General features: G+C 34.3%; 1 protein-coding gene across 1 annotated transcript in view; it reads left to right on the forward strand.

The window, feature by feature from the left end:
* The first annotated feature begins 18709 nt into the window (after positions 1-18709).
* Positions 18710-26954, forward strand: part of LOC110456698 (tankyrase-like protein) — a 49413-nt gene continuing 41168 nt past the window's right edge. Inside the window, exons 1-7 of the mRNA XM_021507583.1 lie at positions 18710-18848; positions 21399-21479; positions 21660-21849; positions 24480-24809; positions 25315-25419; positions 25793-25846; positions 26585-26708. Of these exons, the coding sequence (XP_021363258.1) occupies positions 21399-21479; positions 21660-21849; positions 24480-24809; positions 25315-25419; positions 25793-25846; positions 26585-26708 (884 nt within the window). The 5' untranslated portion in view covers positions 18710-18848. The remainder of the gene's footprint in view (positions 18849-21398; positions 21480-21659; positions 21850-24479; positions 24810-25314; positions 25420-25792; positions 25847-26584; positions 26709-26954) is intronic.

The following is a 26954-nucleotide window of genomic DNA, read 5'->3' on the forward strand; positions in this document are numbered from 1 at the left end:
GCGAAGGGGTAAGAGTGTTCACAAAACCCATATGTGAAGTGTTCCGAATGATATGTAGAAATACAGCGAAGGGGGAAGAGTATTCACAAAACCCATGTGTGAAGTGTTCCGAATGTTATGTAGAAACACAGCGAAGGGGGAAGAGTGTTCACAAAACCCATGTGTGAAGTGTTACGAATGTTATGTAGAAATACAGCGAAGGGGGAAGAGTGTTCACAAAACCCATGTGTGAAATGTTCCGAATGATATGTAGAAACACAGCGAAGGGGTAAGAGTGTTCACAAAACCCATGTGTGAAGTGTTCCGAATGATATGTAGAAATACAGCGAAGGGGGAATAGTGTCTACGAAACCTATATAGCGTTACAAATATCATTCCTGGGCGCCCTGCCATTTTAAACGCAACCACGAGAATACCCTCAGGCCTGCAGTTCACAAGTGTACTTGTTAGCAATTAGCAATAATTAGTTAGCCCTGTTTTGTCAATTAGCCTGCTTACTGAACCATGAATAAGTCAGGTGATACCAGAACAGATAAGCCTGAGTAGGTTATTGCATGTTTTAGGCAAACAATTGATGTATTACACTCGAGTGATAGAGAGTTATACTAGTCCTGACAGGCGAAAAAAACATTAAATAACTATCTTACTGCATACTTCTCAACTATTCACATAGAATGAGTGAGTTAGAAATGCCCATCTTAATAGACATCCCAATACGTTTTAATTCCTTTCTGTATGTTTTATCAGTACCAATGTGAGTGAGTATTTGTCATTTTATTAGCTCTTTCATGAGGAGAGATTCTGATATTCTTTTCTACAAAAACTAATCCAACAAATATCTATTCCTTCAGAGACACAGTAGTAAATTATATATCAGAAGGCAAGTTACGTCCCTTGGAAGGATACTGTATACGAAAAGGGGCAAATTATAAGTTCGCACTCACATATGTATTTATGTTGTCCACTTAACTGGAATTCGAGACACCAGTAACACAGCTGGCTTGTTTTGGTTATGAAGAAATAACACAGATTAGGATTCCGTTAAAAAAATTATTCAGGTGAATGTGATAACATCGTATTTTATGAAACATAAAAAATAATGACATATTATCAATAGCCATAATGTAGCGCCTAGAAAACGCCACAAGAGTGGAGTTTATTATGTTTAAGTCAACCCCGCCATCCCTATTAACATTAGATTATAGAAAGGATAAGAAGGTATAAAGGGAGATATAAAGGTGATATTTGATCCACTTGCTCAGATCTGTTTATTGGAGTCGGAAGATATGTAGTAAGACGGTTATCGTATGATTTCTCTCAGGACTTAATACAGCCTCGATATCGGTTGTGTGTAATTAATCTCTTACAACTTGAAAAACGTACAAGGATATACTAACCAATAAATAATGATAATACAGCCACATAAACTGAAACAATTAAGTTCGAAAATGACAATGTTTAAAGAAATCAAAAGAACCTATTTGTTCCTCTGAAAGTGGAAACAATTATGGCAAGCCAAGTTGTCATTTATTCATGGAGCAATGTTGATCCAGTACTTAACCAAATTATATAAGATATCTCATTTATTATATAAGGTATCTTATAAATTATACAAGATATCTTGAAAACATATAAGACATCTTGAAAACATATAAGATATCTTATAAACATATAAGATATCTTATATAATATATAAGATATCTTATATCTTTTATGAGATATCTTATAAAGAAAGATATATAAGATATCTCATTTATTATATAAGATATCTTATAAAGTATATAAGATATCTTATAAGATATCTCATAAAGTATATAAGATATCTTATATAATTAAATAAGATATCTTATATAATTTGGTTAAGTACTGGATCAACATTGCTCCATGAATAAATGACAACTTGGCTTGCCATAAACAATCTTGAAAACTAGAAATAACACTGCTCTGACTTGGTAACTGATTAATGAAATGAGAAATACATTTGTGATTGTCTAAACGTTGTTAATATGAAGTGTTACAAAGGATGTTTAGGCACCTTCCGTCTTTTGCTTTTATTTACATAATTATCAAAACATTTCAGACAAGTGTTTTCAATCATATGATCTTCATTTTCTATGATGACTCCTTTAGTACTTTACTGACGCAAAAGTTATATGGTGTAGTGAAAAAATGTCTCGCCTTTTGCGTCAAGTTGTTATTTAAATTGGTGAATCTTTACATGATATATAAGTGATTATTTTATCTCAATTTGCACAAAGTCCCAGTGTGTTTATACCATTTTGCGCAGCGTCCTTCGTCAGCTTTTCGATTAAAACCCCCTAGGCCAGATCAGTTGATCTCTGAGTCAACGGGATATAAATAATGTGTCGGGATCCTCCAGGCCACTGAGGTGTGAGGCTAGATACGGTCAACAGGTGAAAGTATTTTAAAGGCTCCTTTTCAAATATGGATGAAAGGATTTGACTTAGTTTGGTATGAAACATCTCTAGACTAAGGGAGTTCAACGTTGTATAAACGGGAGAAGGGGTGGGGGTCCTTCTTCGGCAGAGGGCCAAGTAAATATGGTTAATACGGATAAGTATTGAACGGTCTATTCCTTGAGTGTGATGAAAGCGGTTCTTTTTACTTGTTTGGGTATGTTACATCATTAGATAAAGGAAAGTTCAGACGTTTCCAAATTATTGATATGGCTTTCCTGGGGACATTGAGCCGGGACTAAATATGAGAAATATAGTTTATAATTAACGTCCTGTTTCTTTGTAAAGGTAAGGGGGTTTATTCTAATTTGGTATGAAGCATTCCTAAACCAAGGGAATTAAATAACGTGTGAATGAAAGGATATGACTGTTTTTGAGGGGCTGATAAAATTAAGTTAAATATTGAAATAATAAACCTGTATTCGTGACGTACTTTTATTCCCATTTAATTGTAAGTAGCATTGGGCCAAAGAACTTAAGTGTTGCAAATAAAGAATTATGACCCCTATAGGGACGGAGTGATGGCTATGCACTCAGAATGAGAATTGCATGTAGATCTTTTGAATACAACTTTGGTGTCCATTTTCGTTTTCCAAAGCTTTATCTCATTGATTTTGAGAAACGTTTTTTAGGGAATCCTCATGTGACCCTGAACAAGTTTTAGCATTTTTGAGTCAATTCAAAATAAAAGATGGCCGCCCTAGCTACTGATTGGCTAAGAGATTTTTTTTAATAACGCTGATGTTCCAGGAGGCAAATAGTACCTAACTGTGTATGAATACCGGTAATCGTCGTCGTCATATTACCAAAATAAGTCATGGTTCTTGTCACTGTCCGGATAAAGCGCTACTACTGCCATTGTGTAACTCATTTAGAAATCACATGGTCTGAAAATGATGAAAACATTTCAACTTCTAGTTCGGATTTAAAATACAAATGCATTGTATATGAACAATACAGATCCAATGCGCATTTGTCATGTCGACAAGATGAAGTATACCGATTTATTCATTTTATTTTTTTCAGACTGATCGTCCAAAGCGACTTTCTATAATCTGTGTGTAGCTGGCTTCTGTGTATGGCTTACGTCATCTGTTGCTTTGATCAATTTACTGCATGCGACATTTAAAACTTGTACATGAAAGGAGGCTAAGATCAGCAGACAAACGTGATGCTGTGTTCCTAGATGTTATATAGTATTTTACCTGCCATCGTGAGACAAATGAGAGTTGGCTACAATGTCTTCTAAGAAGGGGACATGGAAGAGGCCAAAATTGATCCTCTGCCCTTTTTTCAAATAAAAATCTTCAGAATAAATGTGAGAACAATATAAGTTTAAATGTATGTATTAAACATGGTTTATGAAACAACATTTATACAAATCTCCTCATCTTTATTTCTAAATGGCAGTTAGATATTAGTCACAGCACATGCTGTAACTATATGGTTTTCCCACTCACATCTACAGTGTGGGTGTTTGTTAAGACTAATATGAGATAACATCATTGGTTTAGGGGTTCTGTCCAACCATACAGCATCCTGCACCAGACATATAACTTTATATGTCCAACTGACCAATGCTACGTCATACAGTAACATTTCTAAGCAATGAGTAATAGTCACGTGACTTGTACGAATCAGTTTTACAACTATCAGCGAACTGTACAGACGTACCCTATTCAAGCCACCTTCACACTTTAAATTTGGTGCTCTCAATCACTGAACATAGCAATAGGGCCTTATCACTTCGGTGTAACTCAGCTCCTGCCCCCATTCGCAAGGGGAGCTGTAGAACGTATACGTAGGGGTCGTTCCACGACCCAGTTGCTTCCTGGCACTCCGTAAACCCGTTTACTCAACATGAAATAGAATCGACCTTTGGCACAGCTCTGTTTCGCCGTGGCTCCACCGGAATTACGACATACGCCACAGGAGCTTTCACACAGTTCATACAGCCCTATAGTATATAGACTGTCCATAATATTTGCCATATATGGACACTATTAATAATGCATGCAAGTTTACGGCCAGGCCTACGCCACTTCGTCGAGACTTCAAAATTCTAGGTTAGGTTATGTGCTGTGTCTATGAGTACCCTTATGTTGCCAAACATTGTTGTATGAATAAATGCTACGAATCTTAATTATTTTGCTTGTTGTTGTTTCATAAATATAATAAACATTATTTTCGCGGAAATGAAAAGAATTAAGACAACATTTTAGATATCATCAACCTAGAAATTGAAAAGTCACCATTTGAGATTCAAGAGTATATTTGTAGATTTGTTTTAACTAATGGACCCACCTCTGTTTCCAGCCAAAAGTTGTTAGGTAGTGTAGTAGATGGGTGGGTGAATGAATCACTATGAAGTAATAAGAATACACATATTTAAGAATTGAATACTTCGACTTAAAATGTCAAACAAATAAACATTTGCTGCACCATATAGACATTTCGGCAAATATTAGATAATATTGGCTATCAAGGTTATTGCAAAACTTTGTTTAAGTTTAACCTTATTAAAATAGTCAATTTAGTGTCCTAGTATAGACTTCTGTCACCAAAAGGCATGTGAGCAATGTCAATATTGAGATTTTAAACAGATACTTTAAATATATTCATTTTAGCGGTGTTCTAATTTTCGCGCTCTAAATATTCCGCTGAATTATTATTACCCTTACTGAAGATTCTGTATATAGTTTCCTATTGCATATATTGTGAGTTCGCCAAGTCATTAATGTGAGAATCTGTTCAAATTCCATAACACGCTAAAATTTGAGTCCGCTAAATATAAATACATTTTAGCGATTTAATTGAAAGAGTTTGTACGTGGTAATTCGTACGTAGAAACAGTAAATAAAAGGCGTTCTTACACGTGAACCCAGAGGCAAATATGGACTCTCTACAATGTTGACACGGAATAAATAACATTTTAACAAGATGTATTGATGTCTAAATCCCCAAAAATCACTATCAAGCGATATATTTAATGACGAATTAAGATATCACACTCCAATCCAAGACTGCCAAGATAACTAACTGACCACGCTTCCATAGAGTTATAGTATAATACACTTATCTGACCATAACCCTTTCAAGAGGGAAATTTGAAGACCATAATGTTCTGAAAGCATATGGTCTCCTCGTCGATATGCCAATATCTGGACAGTTGGCAGTCGGAGACTTTCTAAAATATGGGCACGTGAAGGAATATGTAAAAAAAATAGTATCTCCTTATTGTTGTAAAACTGTAACAGAACATGTCAGAGATAAGAAAACGGTGACAGAAGATAAGCCTTGGTTCAATGATCAATGTAAGCAAAGGTTCAGAGAATACAAGATTGCTCTCTCTACTTTTAATTTATGTAAATCAGCTGAAAATCGGGAAAACCTCATCCGATGTAAGAGCTGTTATAAAAAAAATGAAATTAAGTTAAAGCGTGAATACATGCTTCATCAGGGAAATATGTTAGAATATCTGAGAAAGTATAACTCAAAACGGTTTTACAAGCACTTCAAAAAAAGGAAGAAGTTAACTGTCTCTCAGAAGATATCTTTAGAAGAATTTCAAAAACACTTCTGTAACCTTGCATCCTCTGAACCAACAACTGATGAAAGTATTAATAATTATATGAAACATTATGATGACATACTCATTCACGCTCCAGTGTTTGATGAACTTGATGCTGATATTACAGGTTGTGAAATAGAGTGTGCTATTCAAAACCTTAAATCCAATAAGGCGTGTGGTATTGATAATATGCTGAACGAATATTTTATTCATTGTTCTGAAGTTTTTGTACCTTGTCTTGTTGTACTTTTCAACAACATTTTTAAATCAGGTAATTATCCTCGTATGTGGACAGTTGGAAATATAGTTCCAGTATTTAAGAAAGGTGACCCAAGTAACCCTGATAACTACAGGGGTATTTCAATTGTCAGTTGTATTGGTAAACTTTTTACGTCTGTATTGAATAATAGGTTGGTGAAATTTGACATGGAGTACAATAAGATAACCGATGCTCAGTTTGGATTCAAACGGAATTGTTCAACGACAGATGCTATATTTACATTACAGGCCCTAATTAATCGAACGCTAAAAAGTAAAAAACGTCTATACTGTTGTTTCATTGACTATACCAAAGCTTTTGACCTGATCAATAGACAGAATTTATGGTACAAGTTGATCAAAGAAGGTATTGAAGGTAAAATGTTAAATGTTATCAGATCACTTTATAAAAATGTAAGATGCTGTGTAAAAAACAGCGGAGTATGCTCTGATTTTTTCGACTGTAAGATTGGACTTTTTCAAGGAGAAATTTTGTCACCTCTGTTATTTTCATTGTATGTGAACGATTTCGAAATGCAATTTATAGAGGACAGCTGTCCTTCGATTGACTTACAACTAATTAACATATTTTTACTTATGTATGCTGATGATACAGTTATCTTTGCCGAAACACCTCAAGGTTTGCAAAAGATGCTAGACTCTTTGTTAAATTACACTATCAAGTGGGACCTTACTGTAAATACTTCAAAGACCAAGATTGTTGTTTTTAGAAATGGGGGAAGATTAAAAGATAATGAAAAATGGGAATACGATGGGTGTGTGTTAGAGATAGTGAATGAATTCAACTATCTTGGAATCTTATTGAATTATAATGGGAAATTTAAACAAACACAGAAAAAAATATCTGAACAAGGAAGAAAAGCATTGTTTGCATTATTGGGTGTATGTAAAAAACAGTATTTTAATATTGAGACTCAATTAGCAGTGTTTGATACTTATGTCAGTAGTATAGTCAACTACGGATCAGAAGTATGGGGATTCCATAAAGGCCCCGACATCGAAAAACTACATGTAGATTTTTGTAAAAGGTTGCTAGGTGTGCGCAAATCCACTCCGAATATGATGGTATATTTCGAATTAGGCCGTTATCCATTGCATGTAACAAGGAAACTAAAAATATTTAAATATTGGTTTAAATTGCTCAATACCGAAAACTGTATTTTGAAATCCTGTTATGAAAATATGCTGCTAATCAAGGATCCATGGGTCTGTGAAATAAAAGATGAATTGTATCGTTTAGGCTTAGGATATATCTGGGACGCACAGAATGGAAACAATTTCACTTTTTTAATTATTAAGGCAAGATTATTTGACATTTTTAATCAAGAGGGATATAGTTTAATTACAGGTATGTCTAAAGGTATGCTTTACAGAGAATTAAACAGTACAATTTTACTACAATCTTATCTAACAAAATCAGTTAATATCGGTTATATGAAAGAAATTGCTCGACTTAGGCTGTCAGCTCACAAATTAAACATTGAATTTGGACGTTATGTTGGCACTGTTAGAACTAATAGATTATGTACAAAGTGTAATCTTAATGACATAGAAGACGAGTTTCATTTTGTTTTAGTTTGCACAAGATATACAGATTTAAGACGGAAGTATTTAAAATGTTACTATAGAAATAACCCTAGTGTATATAAACTTGTTCAATTACTTAATACACCGAATATTGAAGAATTATGTAATCTTGGAAAGTATCTGATAGCGGCAAATAAGCGCCGATCAGATATATGACAGTTTGTATGTGTGTATTGTTCATTCTCCTGTGACCAATGTGGCTTTTTGTACATAGGTAAATATCCTGTTTAATATATGTTTACACTGATAAGTCACAAGACTTAAAGTTAATAAAGAACTATGAACTATGTGTGTTTTGTTTAATTTCTGGGAATTGTTTAGGCTGGGAATAATTATGTTTTTGTAACTTTTCAAACAATGAAGAATACACCGGTAGAAAGAAAAATGATTGCTCTATAAATTAACATGTCGGATGACGATATGGCCAGTATATTTTAAATTCTAAAAGGGAATTTGCGATATTATATATTTTCATAGTTCCTTTAAATATTTGGTTTTTACTCGATGGAAATTAATCTGGCTTTTGGTGACTTTTGAAAGTATCAGATTCAGAATGTACAAAACATATTGTTACATAAGTATCGGGGCAGAGATAGATAATTACAACCAATATTTCACACAAATTATATATGTATTATTACAAAGCATGTACATCTTAAATAATTAATCACCAGCTACAATATAAAATTCTAAATTCTAAAAGGGAATTTGCGATATTATATATTTTCATAGTTCCTTTAAATATTGGGGTTTTACTCGATGGAAATTAATCTGGCTTTTGGTGACTTTTGAAAGTATCAGATTCAGAATGTACAAAACATATTGTTAAATAAGTATCGGGGCAGAGATAGATAATTACAACCAATATTTCACACAAATTATATATGTATTATTACAAAGTATGTACATCTTAAATAATTAATCACCAGCTACAATATCAATTTTTTTCTGAAGTAAAACGAAAAAAAATAGCCTACACTCATAACAGTTTTTTCCATGTGTAGTATGAGTAACGTTATTGTACTATTTTTGGTAGTCAATATCTCTCTTGGTTAGGTAGTATACAATTAGAAAGCAAATATATTGCTCTTTCAAATATTATATATCATATAAAATAGTGTATATTGACGCTACCATGACGTCTCAATGATACCAATTGTTGATAATCCTTTTCCTTCTGAAGTTTTACCAGCACTGTGGAGTTTTTTATTTTATTTTTTTCTAAAATCAAGCTCAAGACAATATTCCACTTGTAAAAATAATGTCTTTTGGGTAACTCAGAGAAAATGCTGAGAAGGCTTAAATTGTTCGATAATGCAACAGAGTATTTTTCTTACATGCGCATAGGAGTAGCATTATTGCAAAAAATATATAATAGTGTACATCAATGTTACACAATGATTTATCTCTCTCGTTAAAATTTCCGTTTTTCGTTATTATCTATGAAAAGGTTAGCATTCTACTTAACATCCCCACAGAAAATTATAAAGACTTGACTTTTCTAAACGCCTATGATAGGCATCTTTAAGTTCAACCTGTTGGAACTCAGACATATTGGTAGGATGAGAAAAGCTTCTATACTTCTGGAGAGAATGTATGAAACGTTATAGAAGGGGAAGTAAGTCGAACTCAAGTTTGCATCATACTGACTTTTAGAAGTTCTAAGCTAATTTTTAACATGTCCATACCGCTGGTAATAAAGTAATGAAAATGACATTTTTAACTCTAAACTCAAGAAAACAAGCACATCAGCAATGGAGATAATCATTGTAATGTCAATACAAAAAAATTAATACGAAATGCATCACTTTGCATTAGTATACCATATAACCATGTGAGATAATGATTTACAAAAACATTACAATCTTACCGATTCCCTTATACGGAATGAAGCTTTTGCGAGCCTTTTCTGTAATATAATTATGCACATTCTACCCACAATATCTTCCAAACTCCTGAAAGGCCTGACTTCCTAGTGACATTTGACAAAGCATATGGGCCACCAGTGATGGAGTTTTAGAAAAATACTGTTTTCAATTCTTTTAAGGACTAAAATGTAAAATTATGAACGTGCCCTACTTATCATACTAAACTAATTAGGCATTTAAATAAAGATATAGATATGACGTCATAAATAGATTATATTTATTATCGTAAGCTGTGTTTTGCATTCAAAGATAAACTTTATACTTTCCGACTATATACGTTTGATTTTTGTGATGAATAGATATTTGTTGAAAGAAATTGGACTAAATTAACCCTTCCCTAATGTTTAAAAACGTTTCTGATCAGGTACATTGTACATTAAGTAGTTGATATGTTGCGAACCTTCTAAAGACTAGATTACCAAGAAGTGAAACAAGATAAACCCTTACCCAGCTCAATGGCTATTATTGCTGCTCATGTTCGTCTTACATCTCGAGAATTGTGGTTTAGTCTTTGTGATGTTGTCCTCAACCTTTTCTGGTTGTTGACAGATTATGCCTCTTTGCCTCCCGCTCCTCTAGCGCTGAACAAACGTACCTGAGAAATGTATATTTACATTTGACACATCTTATGCGTAGAGATCGTATTACGACCAAGTTGAGGGGATAGTTCTGTGGAAGATTTCCACTTCTGTTTAGAATGAAAAACAACAATAAAGAACTATCAAGTTTGCCTCTCTTGCTGGTCCTTCGTCTCTTAAATCCCTTGCAAAAGCATTGAATGTATGACATACGGTGTACAATTCTACCATGTATACACATACTGGTACATGTGAGTTAGCCTTCTAATTCATCCATTTCATGGACAACTAGGAATGTGACATGACTGTTTTTGGCACAACCATCGAAGGGAAATCTCTGGTTCACGTTGTCACAAATGCCTTACTCCTACCGCGTAATTTGGACCAATTTCCTGACATATATAACAGTTGTTGTAACAATGGTCCCCTGCCTCGAAACATCTCTTAATGTTCTTGGTAATAATATCGCAAATACAGCATCTCTAGATCTCGTCTGTTATTCTTACTCCACTCGGTGCCAAAGTGACAACTTTACCAAAGGAGATGCAAAAATAAAAAGTTACCTCTTTTGGGAATAATTTAGTCTACACCCTCTACCACAGTAAACAAGATACAGGAATCGTTATTCATCTTCATTTGTAGATAGCATACAACATAGGTTCTTTAGAACTATTTTTACAACAAAGTAAAACAAATGCAAATTTAAAATAAAACAAACTATATATTATATAGATAGGTTGCAAAATAACACAGCATGCGAATTAACGGAAAAAAATACCGAACTATTAAGCAAAAACACGTAAATATAAACTAAGAGTGATGTGGTATAAGTAACACAAACACGTAAATACAAACTAAGAGTGATGTGGTATAAGTAACACAAACACGTAAATACAAACTAAGAGTGATGTGGTATAAGTAACACAAACACGTAAATACAAACTAAGAGTGATGTGGTATAAGTAACACAAACACGTAAATACAAACTAAGAGTGATGTGGTATAAGTAACACAAACACGTAAATACAAACTAAGAGTGATGTGGTATAAGTAACACAAACACGTAAATACAAACTAAGAGTGATGTGGTATAAGTAACACAAACACGTAAATACAAACTAAGAGTGATGTGGTATAAGTAACACAAACACGTAAATACAAACTAAGAGTGATGTGGTATAAGTAACACAAACACGTAAATACAAACTAAGAGTGATGTGGTATAAGTAACACAAACACGTAAATACAAACTAAGAGTGATGTGGTATAAGTAACACAAACACGTAAATACAAACTAAGAGTGATGTGGTATAAGTAACACAAACACGTAAATACAAACTAAGAGTGATGTGGTATAAGTAACACAAACACGTAAATACAAACTAAGAGTGATGTGGTATAAGTAACACAAACACGTAAATACAAACTAAGAGTGATGTGGTATAAGTAACACAAACACGTAAATACAAACTAAGAGTGATGTGGTATAAGTAACACAAACACGTAAATACAAACTAAGAGTGATGTGGTATAAGTAACACAAACACGTAAATACAAACTAAGAGTGATGTGGTATAAGTAACACAAACACGTAAATACAAACTAAGAGTGATGTGGTATAAGTAACACAAACACGTAAATACAAACTAAGAGTGATGTGGTATAAGTAACACAAACACGTAAATACAAACTAAGAGTGATGTGGTATAAGTAACACAAACACGTAAATACAAACTAAGAGTGATGTGGTATAAGTAACACAAACACGTAAATACAAACTAAGAGTGATGTGGTATAAGTAACACAAACACGTAAATACAAACTAAGAGTGATGTGGTATAAGTAACACAAACACGTAAATACAAACTAAGAGTGATGTGGTATAAGTAACACAAACACGTAAATACAAACTAAGAGTGATGTGGTATAAGTAACACAAACACGTAAATACAAACTAAGAGTGATGTGGTATAAGTAACACAAACACGTAAATACAAACTAAGAGTGATGTGGTATAAGTAACACAAACACGTAAATACAAACTAAGAGTGATGTGGTATAAGTAACACAAACACGTAAATACAAACTAAGAGTGATGTGGTATAAGTAACACAAACACGTAAATACAAACTAAGAGTGATGTGGTATAAGTAACACAAACACGTAAATACAAACTAAGAGTGATGTGGTATAAGTAACACAAACACGTAAATACAAACTAAGAGTGATGTGGTATAAGTAACACAAACACGTAAATACAAACTAAGAGTGATGTGGTATAAGTAACACAAACACGTAAATACAAACTAAGAGTGATGTGGTATAAGTAACACAAACACGTAAATACAAACTAAGAGTGATGTGGTATAAGTAACACAAACACGTAAATACAAACTAAGAGTGATGTGGTATAAGTAACACAAACACGTAAATACAAACTAAGAGTGATGTGGTATAAGTAACACAAACACGTAAATACAAACTAAGAGTGATGTGGTATAAGTAACACAAACACGTAAATACAAACTAAGAGTGATGTGGTATAAGTAACACAAACACGTAAATACAAACTAAGAGTGATGTGGTATAAGTAACACAAACACGTAAATACAAACTAAGAGTGATGTGGTATAAGTAACACAAACACGTAAATACAAACTAAGAGTGATGTGGTATAAGTAACACAAACACGTAAATACAAACTAAGAGTGATGTGGTATAAGTAACACAAACACGTAAATACAAACTAAGAGTGATGTGGTATAAGTAACACAAACACGTAAATACAAACTAAGAGTGATGTGGTATAAGTAACACAAACACGTAAATACAAACTAAGAGTGATGTGGTATAAGTAACACAAACACGTAAATACAAACTAAGAGTGATGTGGTATAAGTAACACAAACACGTAAATACAAACTAAGAGTGATGTGGTATAAGTAACACAAACACGTAAATACAAACTAAGAGTGATGTGGTATAAGTAACACAAACACGTAAATACAAACTAAGAGTGATGTGGTATAAGTAACACAAACACGTAAATACAAACTAAGAGTGATGTGGTATAAGTAACACAAACACGTAAATACAAACTAAGAGTGATGTGGTATAAGTAACACAAACACGTAAATACAAACTAAGAGTGATGTGGTATAAGTAACACAAACACGTAAATACAAACTAAGAGTGATGTGGTATAAGTAACACAAACACGTAAATACAAACTAAGAGTGATGTGGTATAAGTAACACAAACACGTAAATACAAACTAAGAGTGATGTGGTATAAGTAACACAAACACGTAAATACAAACTAAGAGTGATGTGGTATAAGTAACACAAACACGTAAATACAAACTAAGAGTGATGTGGTATAAGTAACACAAACACGTAAATACAAACTAAGAGTGATGTGGTATAAGTAACACAAACACGTAAATACAAACTAAGAGTGATGTGGTATAAGTAACACAAACACGTAAATACAAACTAAGAGTGATGTGGTATAAGTAACACAAACACGTAAATACAAACTAAGAGTGATGTGGTATAAGTAACACAAACACGTAAATACAAACTAAGAGTGATGTGGTATAAGTAACACAAACACGTAAATACAAACTAAGAGTGATGTGGTATAAGTAACACAAACACGTAAATACAAACTAAGAGTGATGTGGTATAAGTAACACAAACACGTAAATACAAACTAAGAGTGATGTGGTATAAGTAACACAAACACGTAAATACAAACTAAGAGTGATGTGGTATAAGTAACACAAACACGTAAATACAAACTAAGAGTGATGTGGTATAAGTAACACAAACACGTAAATACAAACTAAGAGTGATGTGGTATAAGTAACACAAACACGTAAATACAAACTAAGAGTGATGTGGTATAAGTAACACAAACACGTAAATACAAACTAAGAGTGATGTGGTATAAGTAACACAAACACGTAAATACAAACTAAGAGTGATGTGGTATAAGTAACACAAACACGTAAATACAAACTAAGAGTGATGTGGTATAAGTAACACAAACACGTAAATACAAACTAAGAGTGATGTGGTATAAGTAACACAAACACGTAAATACAAACTAAGAGTGATGTGGTATAAGTAACACAAACACGTAAATACAAACTAAGAGTGATGTGGTATAAGTAACACAAACACGTAGATATAAACTAAGAGTATTGTGGTATAAGTAACACAAACACGTAAATACAAACTAAGAGTGATGTGGTATAAGTAAGAGCATACCACATTATACGCAAAGATTAAAAGGGGAAGAAGAAGAAATGCTTTTGATACATAAATATATGTTCCAAGATAGCAAAAATTCAGAATTCACAGGATAAATGCGAACACAACATGAACTAGGAGGATAGCTACAAACACATAACAGCCTAAGTAGGACAGAATAAAATTACAACAGTCTAGCAGTCTACACAAATACCGGGAAACATGAAAATATAAATGAAATTTTAAAAAGCAGCCAATTAATCAGCAGATATACCACAGCTAGATTGCTGACCAACTCAGGCACGCAATAGCCCACAGAATGCGCTTTATAATTTTCTACATATCTCTGATCATAACATATGCTGATTCTCACCTGGACGATCTCATGGCGAAAATGTATCTTGCCATACCTGTGTTTTGTTTCCTCTAATACATATTTGTCTTTTCTAACATCACAAATAAAATCTGTTACCATTTTATTTAAAACCTTGTATACTTCTTTTGTCAAAATTTTAAGACTACTTACATGTAAAATGACGAGGTTATGTTATCTTGAAATGTCTTTAAATGTTGAGGTGTAATCATTTTCAATACAAGGAATGGCTCTGTCTTATCTCCATACTTCTGGTCTGGAAAAGGGTAACAAAAAAGCCAAGCGCAATAATTATATTTGATGAAATAAGAGACTTTAACAAAAAATATTTCATATTTCTTTGGTAGATAAGTGTTCATCAATTACCTTCTTAATCATATTTTTGAGAGCCAAGTAAATGTCATCAATATTGTCAAAGATGAAAGCAGTTTGAAGATTGCTTGGTCATAAGTTTTAAAACTTCTAAAATTGGCTTTACTTTTAGATAGCCTACGAGCATCGCCCTCAAAGACCTATACAGTTGTGTCAATTGCTGATTCCACATCCGGAATTCAGATCATGGTAACAGAGGGCGGTTAGTTAAAATAACAAACGATCAAGTGATGGGACACGTACTGTCCTTCACTAAACAAGTTGCAAAATTGATGTAAAATGTCAATTTAAATTACCCGAGAACAAAATGTTATCATACATAGATACATAGATTTATTCTAACAAAATTAGGATTTTACAATCCTTTGACAATCAGCTATGAATTATAAAGCATTTAAATAGAAATATATTTCAAAAGTTGCGACGTTTATGTTTCGATTTTTTCTTTAAAACTGTATTTCTGCGCTTGGTTTTGCCATTTTCATCTAGTTTATATTCAAATTGTTAAACTGTGCTTGAATTCGTAACATTTGACGGAGGAGTGTTCCATAAATCATCAGTTCTCTGTGTAAACGAAAATTTTCGTATAGTTCATCTTAAATGCGATTTGTAAATTTTAAAGTTGTGTCCACGTCATCCTCGATATCCAGGGGTTACGCTCACTTTCGCTCTCTACACCCCTGGAATATGTCATAGCAAAATTGAAGGCTCAGTGTGCGCCACTTTGTTGATGAGACAAGAAGACTAGTTCGATCCTTTGATGTACATCAAAAGAATCTCGTGGTTACGTAACGGTAAAAATTGACAGGCTTTGAAGTCGGGCGTCTCTCCTTTGTAATCTTGCTATGACATATTCCAGGGGTGAAAAGAGCGAAAGTGAGCGTAACACCTGGATATCGAGGATCTGTCCACGTGTAGATGAACTTTCCCTGATATTAAATATGTTGGATACTTCATGGTCATATTTCCCGGACAATATTTTGCAAACCTTTTCTATATGCTAGTGATGGTATTTTTAGTGGGGTTTTTTTCTAATCGCTCCTTATAGGATAAGTCTTCTAGGCCAGGTACCTGTTTCGTTGCTCGACGTTGAACAATCTCTATTGTTTCAATGTGTTAATTTTTCGAGATGATGACACCAAACCTGATTCGCGTATTCAATGAGTGGTCTAACTAAAGATGTGTATAGCAACCTAAAACTCTCCAAGTTCATATATTCCATTGTTTTTCGTAGAACTCCCATAATGGAACTAGCTTTATTTACTTTTTCAGATATATGTTTAATCATTTTTTTGTCTATTTTGACACCGATATTTTTTTCGAAGCACACAAATTCCAAAGCTTGTGCATTATCAATATTGCAGTGTCCCATGCGCATCACTTTGCATTTGTCTGGATGAAAACGAAGATGCCAAGCCTCTGACAACATTTGGAGTGAAAATATATCCTTTTGTAAAATCTTACAATCTTGTTCATCATTGATTGACCCAAATGCTTTCGTATCATCCGCGAAAAGGAATGTATTCGTTCTGGGATAAGGCATGTCAGTTATATAAATTACAAATAAAAGTGGTCCTAAAATCGATCCTTATGGTATGTAATCATATTTTGTTGTCATCTTATCAAGACCCCCCGCTGCTCTGTCCATGAGAGTATTGTCACTCATGGAGGGAGGTTTGTATGCTCCAATAATTGCCCACCCAGCACAGTATAGTACTCAATTACAATGGACTCGATAAGTCCTCAATCTTCTCGGTGTCTTACCGGAAGGTCTGATCTAGCATATGCTAGGATTCTACATCCATGGGTCTTAAGTAGGTCCTTTCGAATTTGTGTCATAAAGTTCGGTTTCCGAGATGAAAGGAATATCATAGATATATCGACGATGACTTGGCGCCAGCATATTTCCTTGTATCCAGGCTACTCTGGTTAGTCTGTTACCAGAACAGTGTGAACAGGCCGAGTGCCATGCTAACGTGGCCAAATTATGACATTTTAATGAAATAACACGTACTTGTTTAAGCGATTCAACCATATATGCATGGACACCAGCCTCAATATCTGCGCTCAAGATTACGATGACGCAAAGCAAACAAACATGTCCGTTAATTTTAGCCATTCATAAATTATTATAATATATTTTGTACCCATATTTACATATGAGTGATTAAATAGTACCCCCCCCCCCCCCCCCCCCCCAGAAATTTGCTCCCTCTCTTACTTTCAAGATTCCCAGATCTTCAGGAGACTGACTCGTAAACAAGCTTACGAAATGTGACAACCTTTCTGATTTTATTGTACTTCCATTTCGATTGAGACAATTACACTTCATATTAGAGATCATGACGATGTTTGGGTTGTGTTTTAAGCACAGGAAAATATTTTCAGCTATTCTGGTCTCTGTGTAGTATAACATATATAGCTATGGATAGAGAGTGAGAACAGAGGAAGTTAAAGGTTAATGTACGACTTTTAAAGGTTTACATCTGGTCATATATAGATATACGACGGTGTTGAATATTAAAAACAGTAGATTTTACAAGCATGTTGGGTATGCATTATTTAAAAGTCTTTGAATGCACCTTTAAGAACCCTTTTTTCAGAATCCGAGGGAGGACAGCTGGTATTTATATCTCCACAGCCTTTGGCGCGAATATAAGTTGAGCCCTACTTTTTCTGAAAAGCTGTATAAATCCATGTGATCATATGTGATAAACATAGCATACCTATGTTCTAAATATCTTAGAAACGGATTTATTTAACAATGCATATTCGTGAGTTATTTTTTTAACGTATTCGTTATCCATTGTCTCAAACTGAAAGGTTATGCATAAATTATAATAAAACCAATTAAAATGTGTTACTTCCTTAATTATTATGTAGAAAAGTATGTAATATATATATGGATTGGTAGAATTTAGGAGGTATTTCAATCGGGTTTTGTTCTCGTCTTTCTGATAAATGATAGTCCGAAAAAATGCTACACAATCAGATATCATTGCCCTAACCTCCGTGCCCTAACCGGATCCTCCTGTATTTTCCCCAGGGGCCACAGTATGTGTCACGTGACAGAGTGTTTGGGCTGTTGTATTTACTTTTCTGACAAAACGTTAGTGAAAATAGGCTTTTATACGTTCACTGATACGGTCATCATTTCCTTAGGTTGATGGTTTTGAAAATTTCTTATATATGAATCAAAATACCTCAGTTATATGTATTAAACCAATCGTTATGCGGTTTGAAAATTAACATCGTATTAATTACCATTACTACGCGAGGGAGGTTGACAGATCAGCTGCGAAGATGGCGACCATGTGTGTGAGAAGCCGGTACCTCTTCGTAGGCTGAAAATCATTATTTGTTTCACATTTTTGCGCATTGTGGAAATTGTATCCTGTATTTATTATCTGCAATCTATAAACGAAAGGTAACTGTGTATGTATAGTCTGTTTTATATCGGAACGCGGCACATGTCCCTTGCTCTTAGAAGTCGCGTGGGTATCGCCAAATCATGATTAAGTGCCATAACGACCTGTTTTGTCATGAAACAACAGTAGATGTAGCCGTATGACTATTTTCACGCAATTATGTCTCTACATTTGTTTTAATCATCATAAATAATAGACGAAGTGGTAGCAGAACTGAATTATTGTTTGAAATTAATCACCGTCAACATTGCACCCCCCCTCCCCGTTTCCTTGTTTTCGCTGCATGTGCAGAATGTTTACATGGTGCAATGTGGACAAATCAAGTGATGATGGTGTAGCGTTTCTGTTGTAATGCTTTTCATCAAGTTACTTGTGAGTTTAGCTATGTCATAGACTGCGATAGCTGTTTTTTAAAACGAAATTAAGGTGGAGGATACAAAAATCCATTTGCATGTCATCAAGACAAACAATATCCCAATGCGTTCATGTAACCGTCAAAACGTGTCTCATTTTCTCATCGTTGCAATGACAGTAAACGACATTTAGGTCCATAAAGCTTTAAGCTGAAGGAAAAGGTTAAGAACGATATAAAGGGAAAAACGATGAACAGCAAGAGAGTTATCTCCCATGGCTTACATCAAATTTAATGTTTTTCCCAAGTTGGCAAGTAATCTTGCATAAGGAAATAAGGATTCTTGAAGAAAATAGATACTTTTAAAGCTACATCAAAAGAAATGTATAATTTATTTAAATATCATTGTAATGAAATGGATCTGGTGCGATAACTATTTCAAAACTGCAAATCTTCTTCCTATGAGAGACTAATCTCCAAGATTGGAGCGATTATTGTCTCTGGACTTAGTGGGTGCATGTGCAGAAAAAAGAAACCTTATATTTATAATTGAATGAAATAAGCAAACGTATAGGAGGGTGTGTGCGTGTGTTCCTCGTGTCTCAAGGCATGACCGTGATAAATGAATGTAAAGTAGTGCAACACGATCACACAATTCCATACAGGAAATGTTAGACTTCGTCCCCCAGGCAACTCGGGGGCGGCAGGTGTGCATACATACATAGACCAGCCTATGTTAGTGGGACAGATGAAGCGAAGATGTGTTTGACGGTGTACTGTATGTATAGAGTTGAGCCGTGAGAAACTTGGGGAGGGGGTGATAATTGTTCAAGGCTGTCTGCATCAGCAAGAGAAGAGGGTAAGCTGTTCCAGTCCCCTATGGTCTTTGGCATGTAAGAGAACTTGAAAAAGTCTTTGGAAGCCTGAATTGGATGATAGCGGCAGTTCCCCTGAGTCCTGGAGTCGGCCTTGGTTAAGTACTGGTTGGCTGGTATAGCTTTGAGATCGTGAGTGATCTTATAGAAGTTGACCAGCCTGGCCTTCCTTCGTTGACTCTGCAGGGGGTCCCACTTGATGGAGTCAACCATTGCCGTGACATAACCTGGAGTTCTCGAGTGAAAGTCATTATAGACGTATCTGGCCGCTCTTCTCTGGACAGCCTCGAGTTGATTGATATGGTCTGCTTGGTATGGGTCCCAGGCAGAGCATAAGTATTCAAGTTGAGGTCTAATCAGAGTAAGTGAGGGCTTTGACCCGCCTGGTGCATCCAGACATGTTGCACACAAGAATCCCAGAGATCTGTGTGCCTTGGCACAAATGCTGCTAACATGGGGGCCCCAGGACAGGTCATGGGATAAAGTTACTCCCAGGTACTTGCTAACTGGGACTGCCTGTAGTGATTTCTGGTGGAGTGAGTAGTTCAAGGAAATGGGATTACGTTGTTTAGATGTCCTGATGACAAAGCATTGAATGTATCTACCCATGTGTTGCCTGTAACGTTGTATTTCCCCCAAATCTTGCACATGCTCAAAATCTGGCAGTGTTAATGCTTGTTTTGGACTTCCTACAATTTAAACGATATTACTATAGCTTATAAAACCTCCACTCTCTAATACAGATATCACTCTGGTAAAATACTAGCTGCTTCCTACAAACTCCAATAGGAAGAATTACTATTCAGCTAATTTTGAAGAGTGTAAGAATAGTAAATCAGGGTTCCAAAGTAAGATCCCAAGCAGAAGCTTTGAATTAGTGAATCAATAAGCCTGTCCTACCTTAACAATGAAAAAAGTTTGGTTTTGTATAAGGCTACTATAGGGGATGGGGATAAACTGTCATTGGAGAAATTATTACTAATTTGTTGGATACAGTTTTGTGCATTTTGCTGCGAATTTTTCAGGAGATATTATTCGCAGATCATATTATAGTCCATGTGATTTTGTTGTCACAATTGAGTTATGCTAAAGACTTTTTTTAATACCAGTAGAAGTAGGCTACTGTTGTCTGTCCTTTAGTAACAAGAATATTTGGAGAAGATTGAATATTTTGATAAAATTCATCGAGGCAGGTAATATAGGTAAAACTATCGGGGTTTTTTTCTCCCTGCTGTCTGAACAGTCTCTTTGAATATTTCTGTTTTTTCATTCTGCACATTTTGTATGTGATCATTTTCAATATTGAATTCATATTTTTACAGATGGATAAATCTGAAGGAAACGTCCAGGAAGTGACGGATTCTCCAAACCCAGGCACCTCTGGGAACATGTCGGCTTCTAAGGTATTTTTCTGATGACAAATCCTTATGTTCCATTTTGTGTTGGTCCATGAAGTTTCAGTTTTAATTATTTTAGCTGTACTATAACTCATTCAGTTTTGACTTTTTTAGCTGTTTCTAATAAAAGACAGAAAATCGTGTAATAAATGAAGCACGTTGATTTGATTTGATGTATTCTTATAGAAAAAGAAAGTCTATAATATGGAGCCACGCACCCCTCTTAAGAGGCAGAGGGTGCCTGTCAACAGATTCCAGTCACCAGCCACTGAGGAACTGCCTGCTTCTGCCCCCAAAACACCAAAAGGAAATAAAGAGGAAGCTGTTGTACTGCAGTACAAGAAAGGCGTGTTCCTGGCTGTCAGGGGTGATGAAGGTATTGATTGAGCATTGAATTTTTATCCATGCAAAACATGTTTGTAAAAGATTTGATACTGGTAAGTCTTCAGGTATTCTCTTGAAAACGAGAGAAGGAAGACCCAGTACTTAACAAGATCAAAACTGTTCTGAAAGGGGTTGGATTGGTTAATCTATAACTTGCTGCAGTTCAGTTATGAGTAATCTTTGGCAGATAGCAATTGCAGGTACCCCATAGCTGTCTAAATTGTAGATCAGTATTTATTGATTTTCCATTTAATATGTAACTCCTGTCTGTTTTTGAACAGACCAGCACAATGCATACACTCGCATTCATACATCACCCAAAATCCCTCTGAACTATGCGACCCATCATTCTTGGTAGCCATCTTCCAGAAGGAGTCTTCTGAAAGTGATTCACATGGACACAATGTTTACATCATCAGTATGAAGTACAAGGATGGAGTTTCCCAGTTGGAAACCAGCTGCAAGAAACTCATTTCAGAATGATTTATGACAACGTTATTTTACATCTTCATTTACATTGCATGACTTTTGAGTTGCATTTGTTTTAAGAGATTTATTCAATTATACATTCATATTATGTCTAGTTTATGACAGTCCTGAACGTTTTGATTGGTTGTTAAACAATACAAGGACAAAACATGTTGGGAAGGAAGTTCTTAAAATTAACAATATTTCAGGGAGATGACTCTATAAGTTGGCTCTTATAGTGACCTCATCCTCTGTGGACACTGATAAAAGCTGTGATTAGGACAGGACATCAAATGCTAAACACATCATAAAAAGGGATATAGTTTAATTGGAACTTGTAGTTCATTTCTAAACCTTGCAGCCCTAGTTTTCATAAAGTTGAGGACTAACTCCTCTTCTTAAACCTTACTACAATGCCCCTGTAATCGAAATTATCATTTAATGTTTATGATATCCAAAAAGAAATGTTAAGAATTATTAGGGACCTGCATCAGAGATTGAAATCATGTTGTCCCTCTGTCCATCTACACTTTACTTTTCAGAGATTATTTCAAATCCAAACAAAAGACTAATCTTTCTAAAATTTAACATTGCGATACACTATGGTATGTAGATCTTAAAAAGGGATTTAGAAAGTTTCTAATTTCAAGGTCAAGGTCACTGTTACTAAAATCATGAAAGTTCGGAATCAGGCACATGACAAGGCTCTTGTTGTTTTAGCGCAATGGCACCGTTACACATGAATTTTGAGCCGCTACGCATCACCATTTAACGTTACGCATTCATTTGACTGTTACTCATGGAGGTATATTTGACTGGAACATCAAGTTCTCACAAACTGATTTCCTATTTTCCCCTTTCCAATTTGACTTACCCTCATTAGACTAGCTTTTTATTGTTCCCTACGATCGACACCCTGATCAACGAACTCTGCCCTTCGGGAGGATTTACCTGTGGGGATGTGAACTACGTATAGGTGTGAAACGTGAACAATAGACTACCATTACCAGTGTGTAATTTGCCTAATTAGGATTAATGATGTTTGCTAATTATCAAGGCTTCAACCTACGTTTTGATTTTCATGGGTGACTGGCAATTACACCAAAGTAAGAAATACAAACACAGGAGTACAGACAGTAGCTTTGTATTCAGTAAAATGCCAAACGTCTGCTGACCTTCCTTTGCTGCATTGAATTTGGCTATCAAATTTTAATGCTTGAAATGAATTAGCTATGTGAGAAGCCTTTATCAACAAATTACTGTTGATACAACTTTAAGAGAACGTGAAATAATTTTTGCTACATCAAGATTAATCCTGAGCAGACTGCACGTGACAGCCGTGTTGTTTTGATAACCTGAATAATCTTACATAATCCAAGATGAAATGGCATTTGAAACACGGATAAGTAGTGTTAAACATTTTGGCACTAAAATTATAAATAGCACATGGTTTTCCCAGTTTGACAGTAACAATAAAATATTATTTTTACTGGATAATTACAATGATTCATTTTGATAACTATATCACTACTTTAGATTGTATTGAGAACAGCATTGTTTACCGAGTGATAACGGGTATCTAGGCCCTGTTAATTTCATAACGAAGGGATTTTTTGAAATCAAATTATGAAAATAAATCATTGATTTAAAAATTAATTTATGATTTGTCAAAATAAATACCTTTGGTTGAAATGTTATTAATAGTATAATTTAATTATTCTCAGCTGGCATATATTTATTTATTTCTATGATGATATTCTTGAGAAAAAATGCTGAAGTATTTGCTAAAATTATCCATTTTCTTGAGTCAGACTATTTTGTTTGTAGTTCTTAAAAAAAAGAATGATAAAAAAAGGGCAAGAAAAGGAGCAGTAATATAATGCAATGTCAAGATTATTAAGTAGTGCTATATACTTAAAATGAACTACATAAAATATTACTCTTGTTTTGAGTTTTCTTTCTGAAAGTGGCGCTGTGCATGATAGATGGGCTGCGACGTAGAAATAGTTGACAGCGCCGCGCTGTGATGGAAGGGTAAAAAAAATAGATACCATAACGCATCAAAAAGTTCTGGGAGAACACTGCTAGTATTATATATGTATTTAATTTGAAATGTTTGAGTTCTTCTTTTCAAATAATTATTCTCTATTTCAGGAAGCTTTTATATGTGTCGTACACAGCAAAATGTGTATAAAACTACCAAGCATTTCAAGATTCAGTGGCTGGATCTGAATGAACCTCCTAGCATATACAAGTTTGACTTTCTGGATGCAACAGAAATTGAGTGTGTTTTGACAAATGTCAAAATGGAAAGAATTGCAAGGGAGACCTACCGACTTCCACACTCGGAGAAGACACGCATTGAGAACATCCTTCTTAGAGCCCTTAAGAAGGAAAAGGGAGAACCTATTGAGGAGGATGATATGCTAGTTGAGGAAACTGTTGGAGAAGAGGATTTTGCTGAAGATGACAGTGAGGAAGAAGGTATATCACTCTAGATATTGCTTTGATCATCTGAAAATGTTTTGTTTAAAAAAAATGGTTATCTGCTAGCCCAAGCAATATTTTCAAAGTAAATATTAAAATATTTTCAAAGTAAATATTGAAATATTTTCAAAGTAAATATTGAAATATTTTCAACGTAAATACTGAAAAGTTTAACAAGCTCTGACATGAAATCTACCAGCCCCTGGTATCAGCTAGTGGAAATTTACACCCCTGAGGTATATAAAAATCAATGTCTTATACGTTGCATTGTTAAATGATCATCCTCTTATTATGGAACAAACTCAAACTTCAGAAACTTTATAAGTGGGTTTTATTCCTTTTTGAATTTTAGTAAATGTGATTCACTACATATATTTTCGTAGTTTTGTTAAGTTAAATGTTATTTGCCTAAATAAGGAAGAAGGTATAATATCATTGAAGCTTTTTTGATTTGAATACCTGAAAACTATATCTATATTATCTATTATATTATTTTTTGAAGACTGGGAAGATGATGAACCATCTGCAAAGAAACCCAAGTACTCGAAGAGTGACAAGCCAAAGGCAACACCCAAGTCCAGGAAAAGCATTACAGTTGCTCTTAAAGGTAACACATTGCAGGACCATTCTTGTATGTCGGCGGCGTCATCGTCAAAAAAAAAATGCTGGTTCACCTTAAGAACTGCTAGGCCATAGTAGAAGTCATGTACTCCAAGTTATGTTCAGATGAAATGAGGATGAAGGTTTTAAATGCTATAGGTATCAGCCTTTTGTGGTAATTTTAGAAGGGATCTTTAATTGCCCTGAGGGATTTATTTGTTGAATTGGTTGACCAAAGGTCATCAAAATACAACAATATTTTTTTCTAACTGATGGGATGCAAATTTTAAAAAATGCCTTGTTTGGTATTTATTAAACTTTCTGATTTTGTGGTTTGGTGATTTTCTTATTTACATTTAATACTGCTGTTTTCACTTTAGACTCAGGTTCAAAGAAATCAAACACTAAATCAAAGGGAAAGAAGACTGAAAAAGGTAATTTTTTATGACATTTATTATTTGAATCTGATATTTTATTTTATTAAAGCTGATAAATATGATTATCTCTAGAATTTCATGTGTTTAGTTGAATATTTTTGTCTGATTTCAACTTTCAATTAAGCAATGAATGTTTAATTATGGTCCTATAACACACATTGCTATGGATGACACTTAATAAAGCCAGGCTTTATGTATGTTTGTCAGCAATAGCAATGTGTGCTATAGGACCATAACAATGTTTGCTAAAATATTCATTATTTATATTTACATTTTGATAGAGAAGTTATGCTTTATTTAGTTACTTGGAACAGTTCTTTGAACAGAAAATTATATAGTCATATAACAACATTTGCCTTTGCAATGCATTACAATGGAAAGATGCAGAGTAATTGTAAATATATCAATAAAACTTGAAATTAAAAACATGCATAAATATTGGTACCATTGGATGCAAACTGTACATGTATATGAATATTAATATTATGTTGTAATTCATCTTTAAGTCACATCATGGGTGTACAATTTCATCTTAACAGTACTAGCCCACAAGCAGATTTTGAAACATTCTATTAGTTCTACATTTTTTTTCATAATTGAAAATTTTCGCTTGTGTGAACATAAAATCTTATTGCCCTAGGCATCAGACAAGTGGAATTGTACACCTCCCATTGGTAATTTTTCTGTTGACTTTTGATCGGTTTTGAAGAAATACTTTTTAACTGCTATTTGTAGAGAAAGTAAAAAAACAAAAGAAAGAGAAGAAACCAGAGAAGGAAAAGAAACGTGGACCAGACAGAAAGCTTAAACCAAATCCCAAAGTCAGAATTGTTGAGAAAGATCCTTTATTCCAGACAAAGTATGTATTGTCGTGGAATGATGAAAAGATAAAAGTAGATTTTATAAAGTTGCTGAAATTGAGAACTGAATGCTTTCCTGTAATGTTCAAAACTGCTATTCCAAAATAATTATATCTAGAGGTGTGGGTGGAATGCTCTATGCAAATGTTAACAAATTGATTTCGCACCTTATCACACTTATAGTATGGGTTATAAGTGCCTAGCACCCTATCCCCACTTTACAAAATACTCCCATCTGGAATAGT

The sequence above is a fragment of the Mizuhopecten yessoensis genome, unplaced genomic scaffold, assembly GCF_002113885.1.
Source record: "Mizuhopecten yessoensis strain PY_sf001 unplaced genomic scaffold, ASM211388v2 scaffold8833, whole genome shotgun sequence".
Taxonomy (NCBI): Eukaryota; Metazoa; Mollusca; class Bivalvia; order Pectinida; family Pectinidae; genus Mizuhopecten; species Mizuhopecten yessoensis.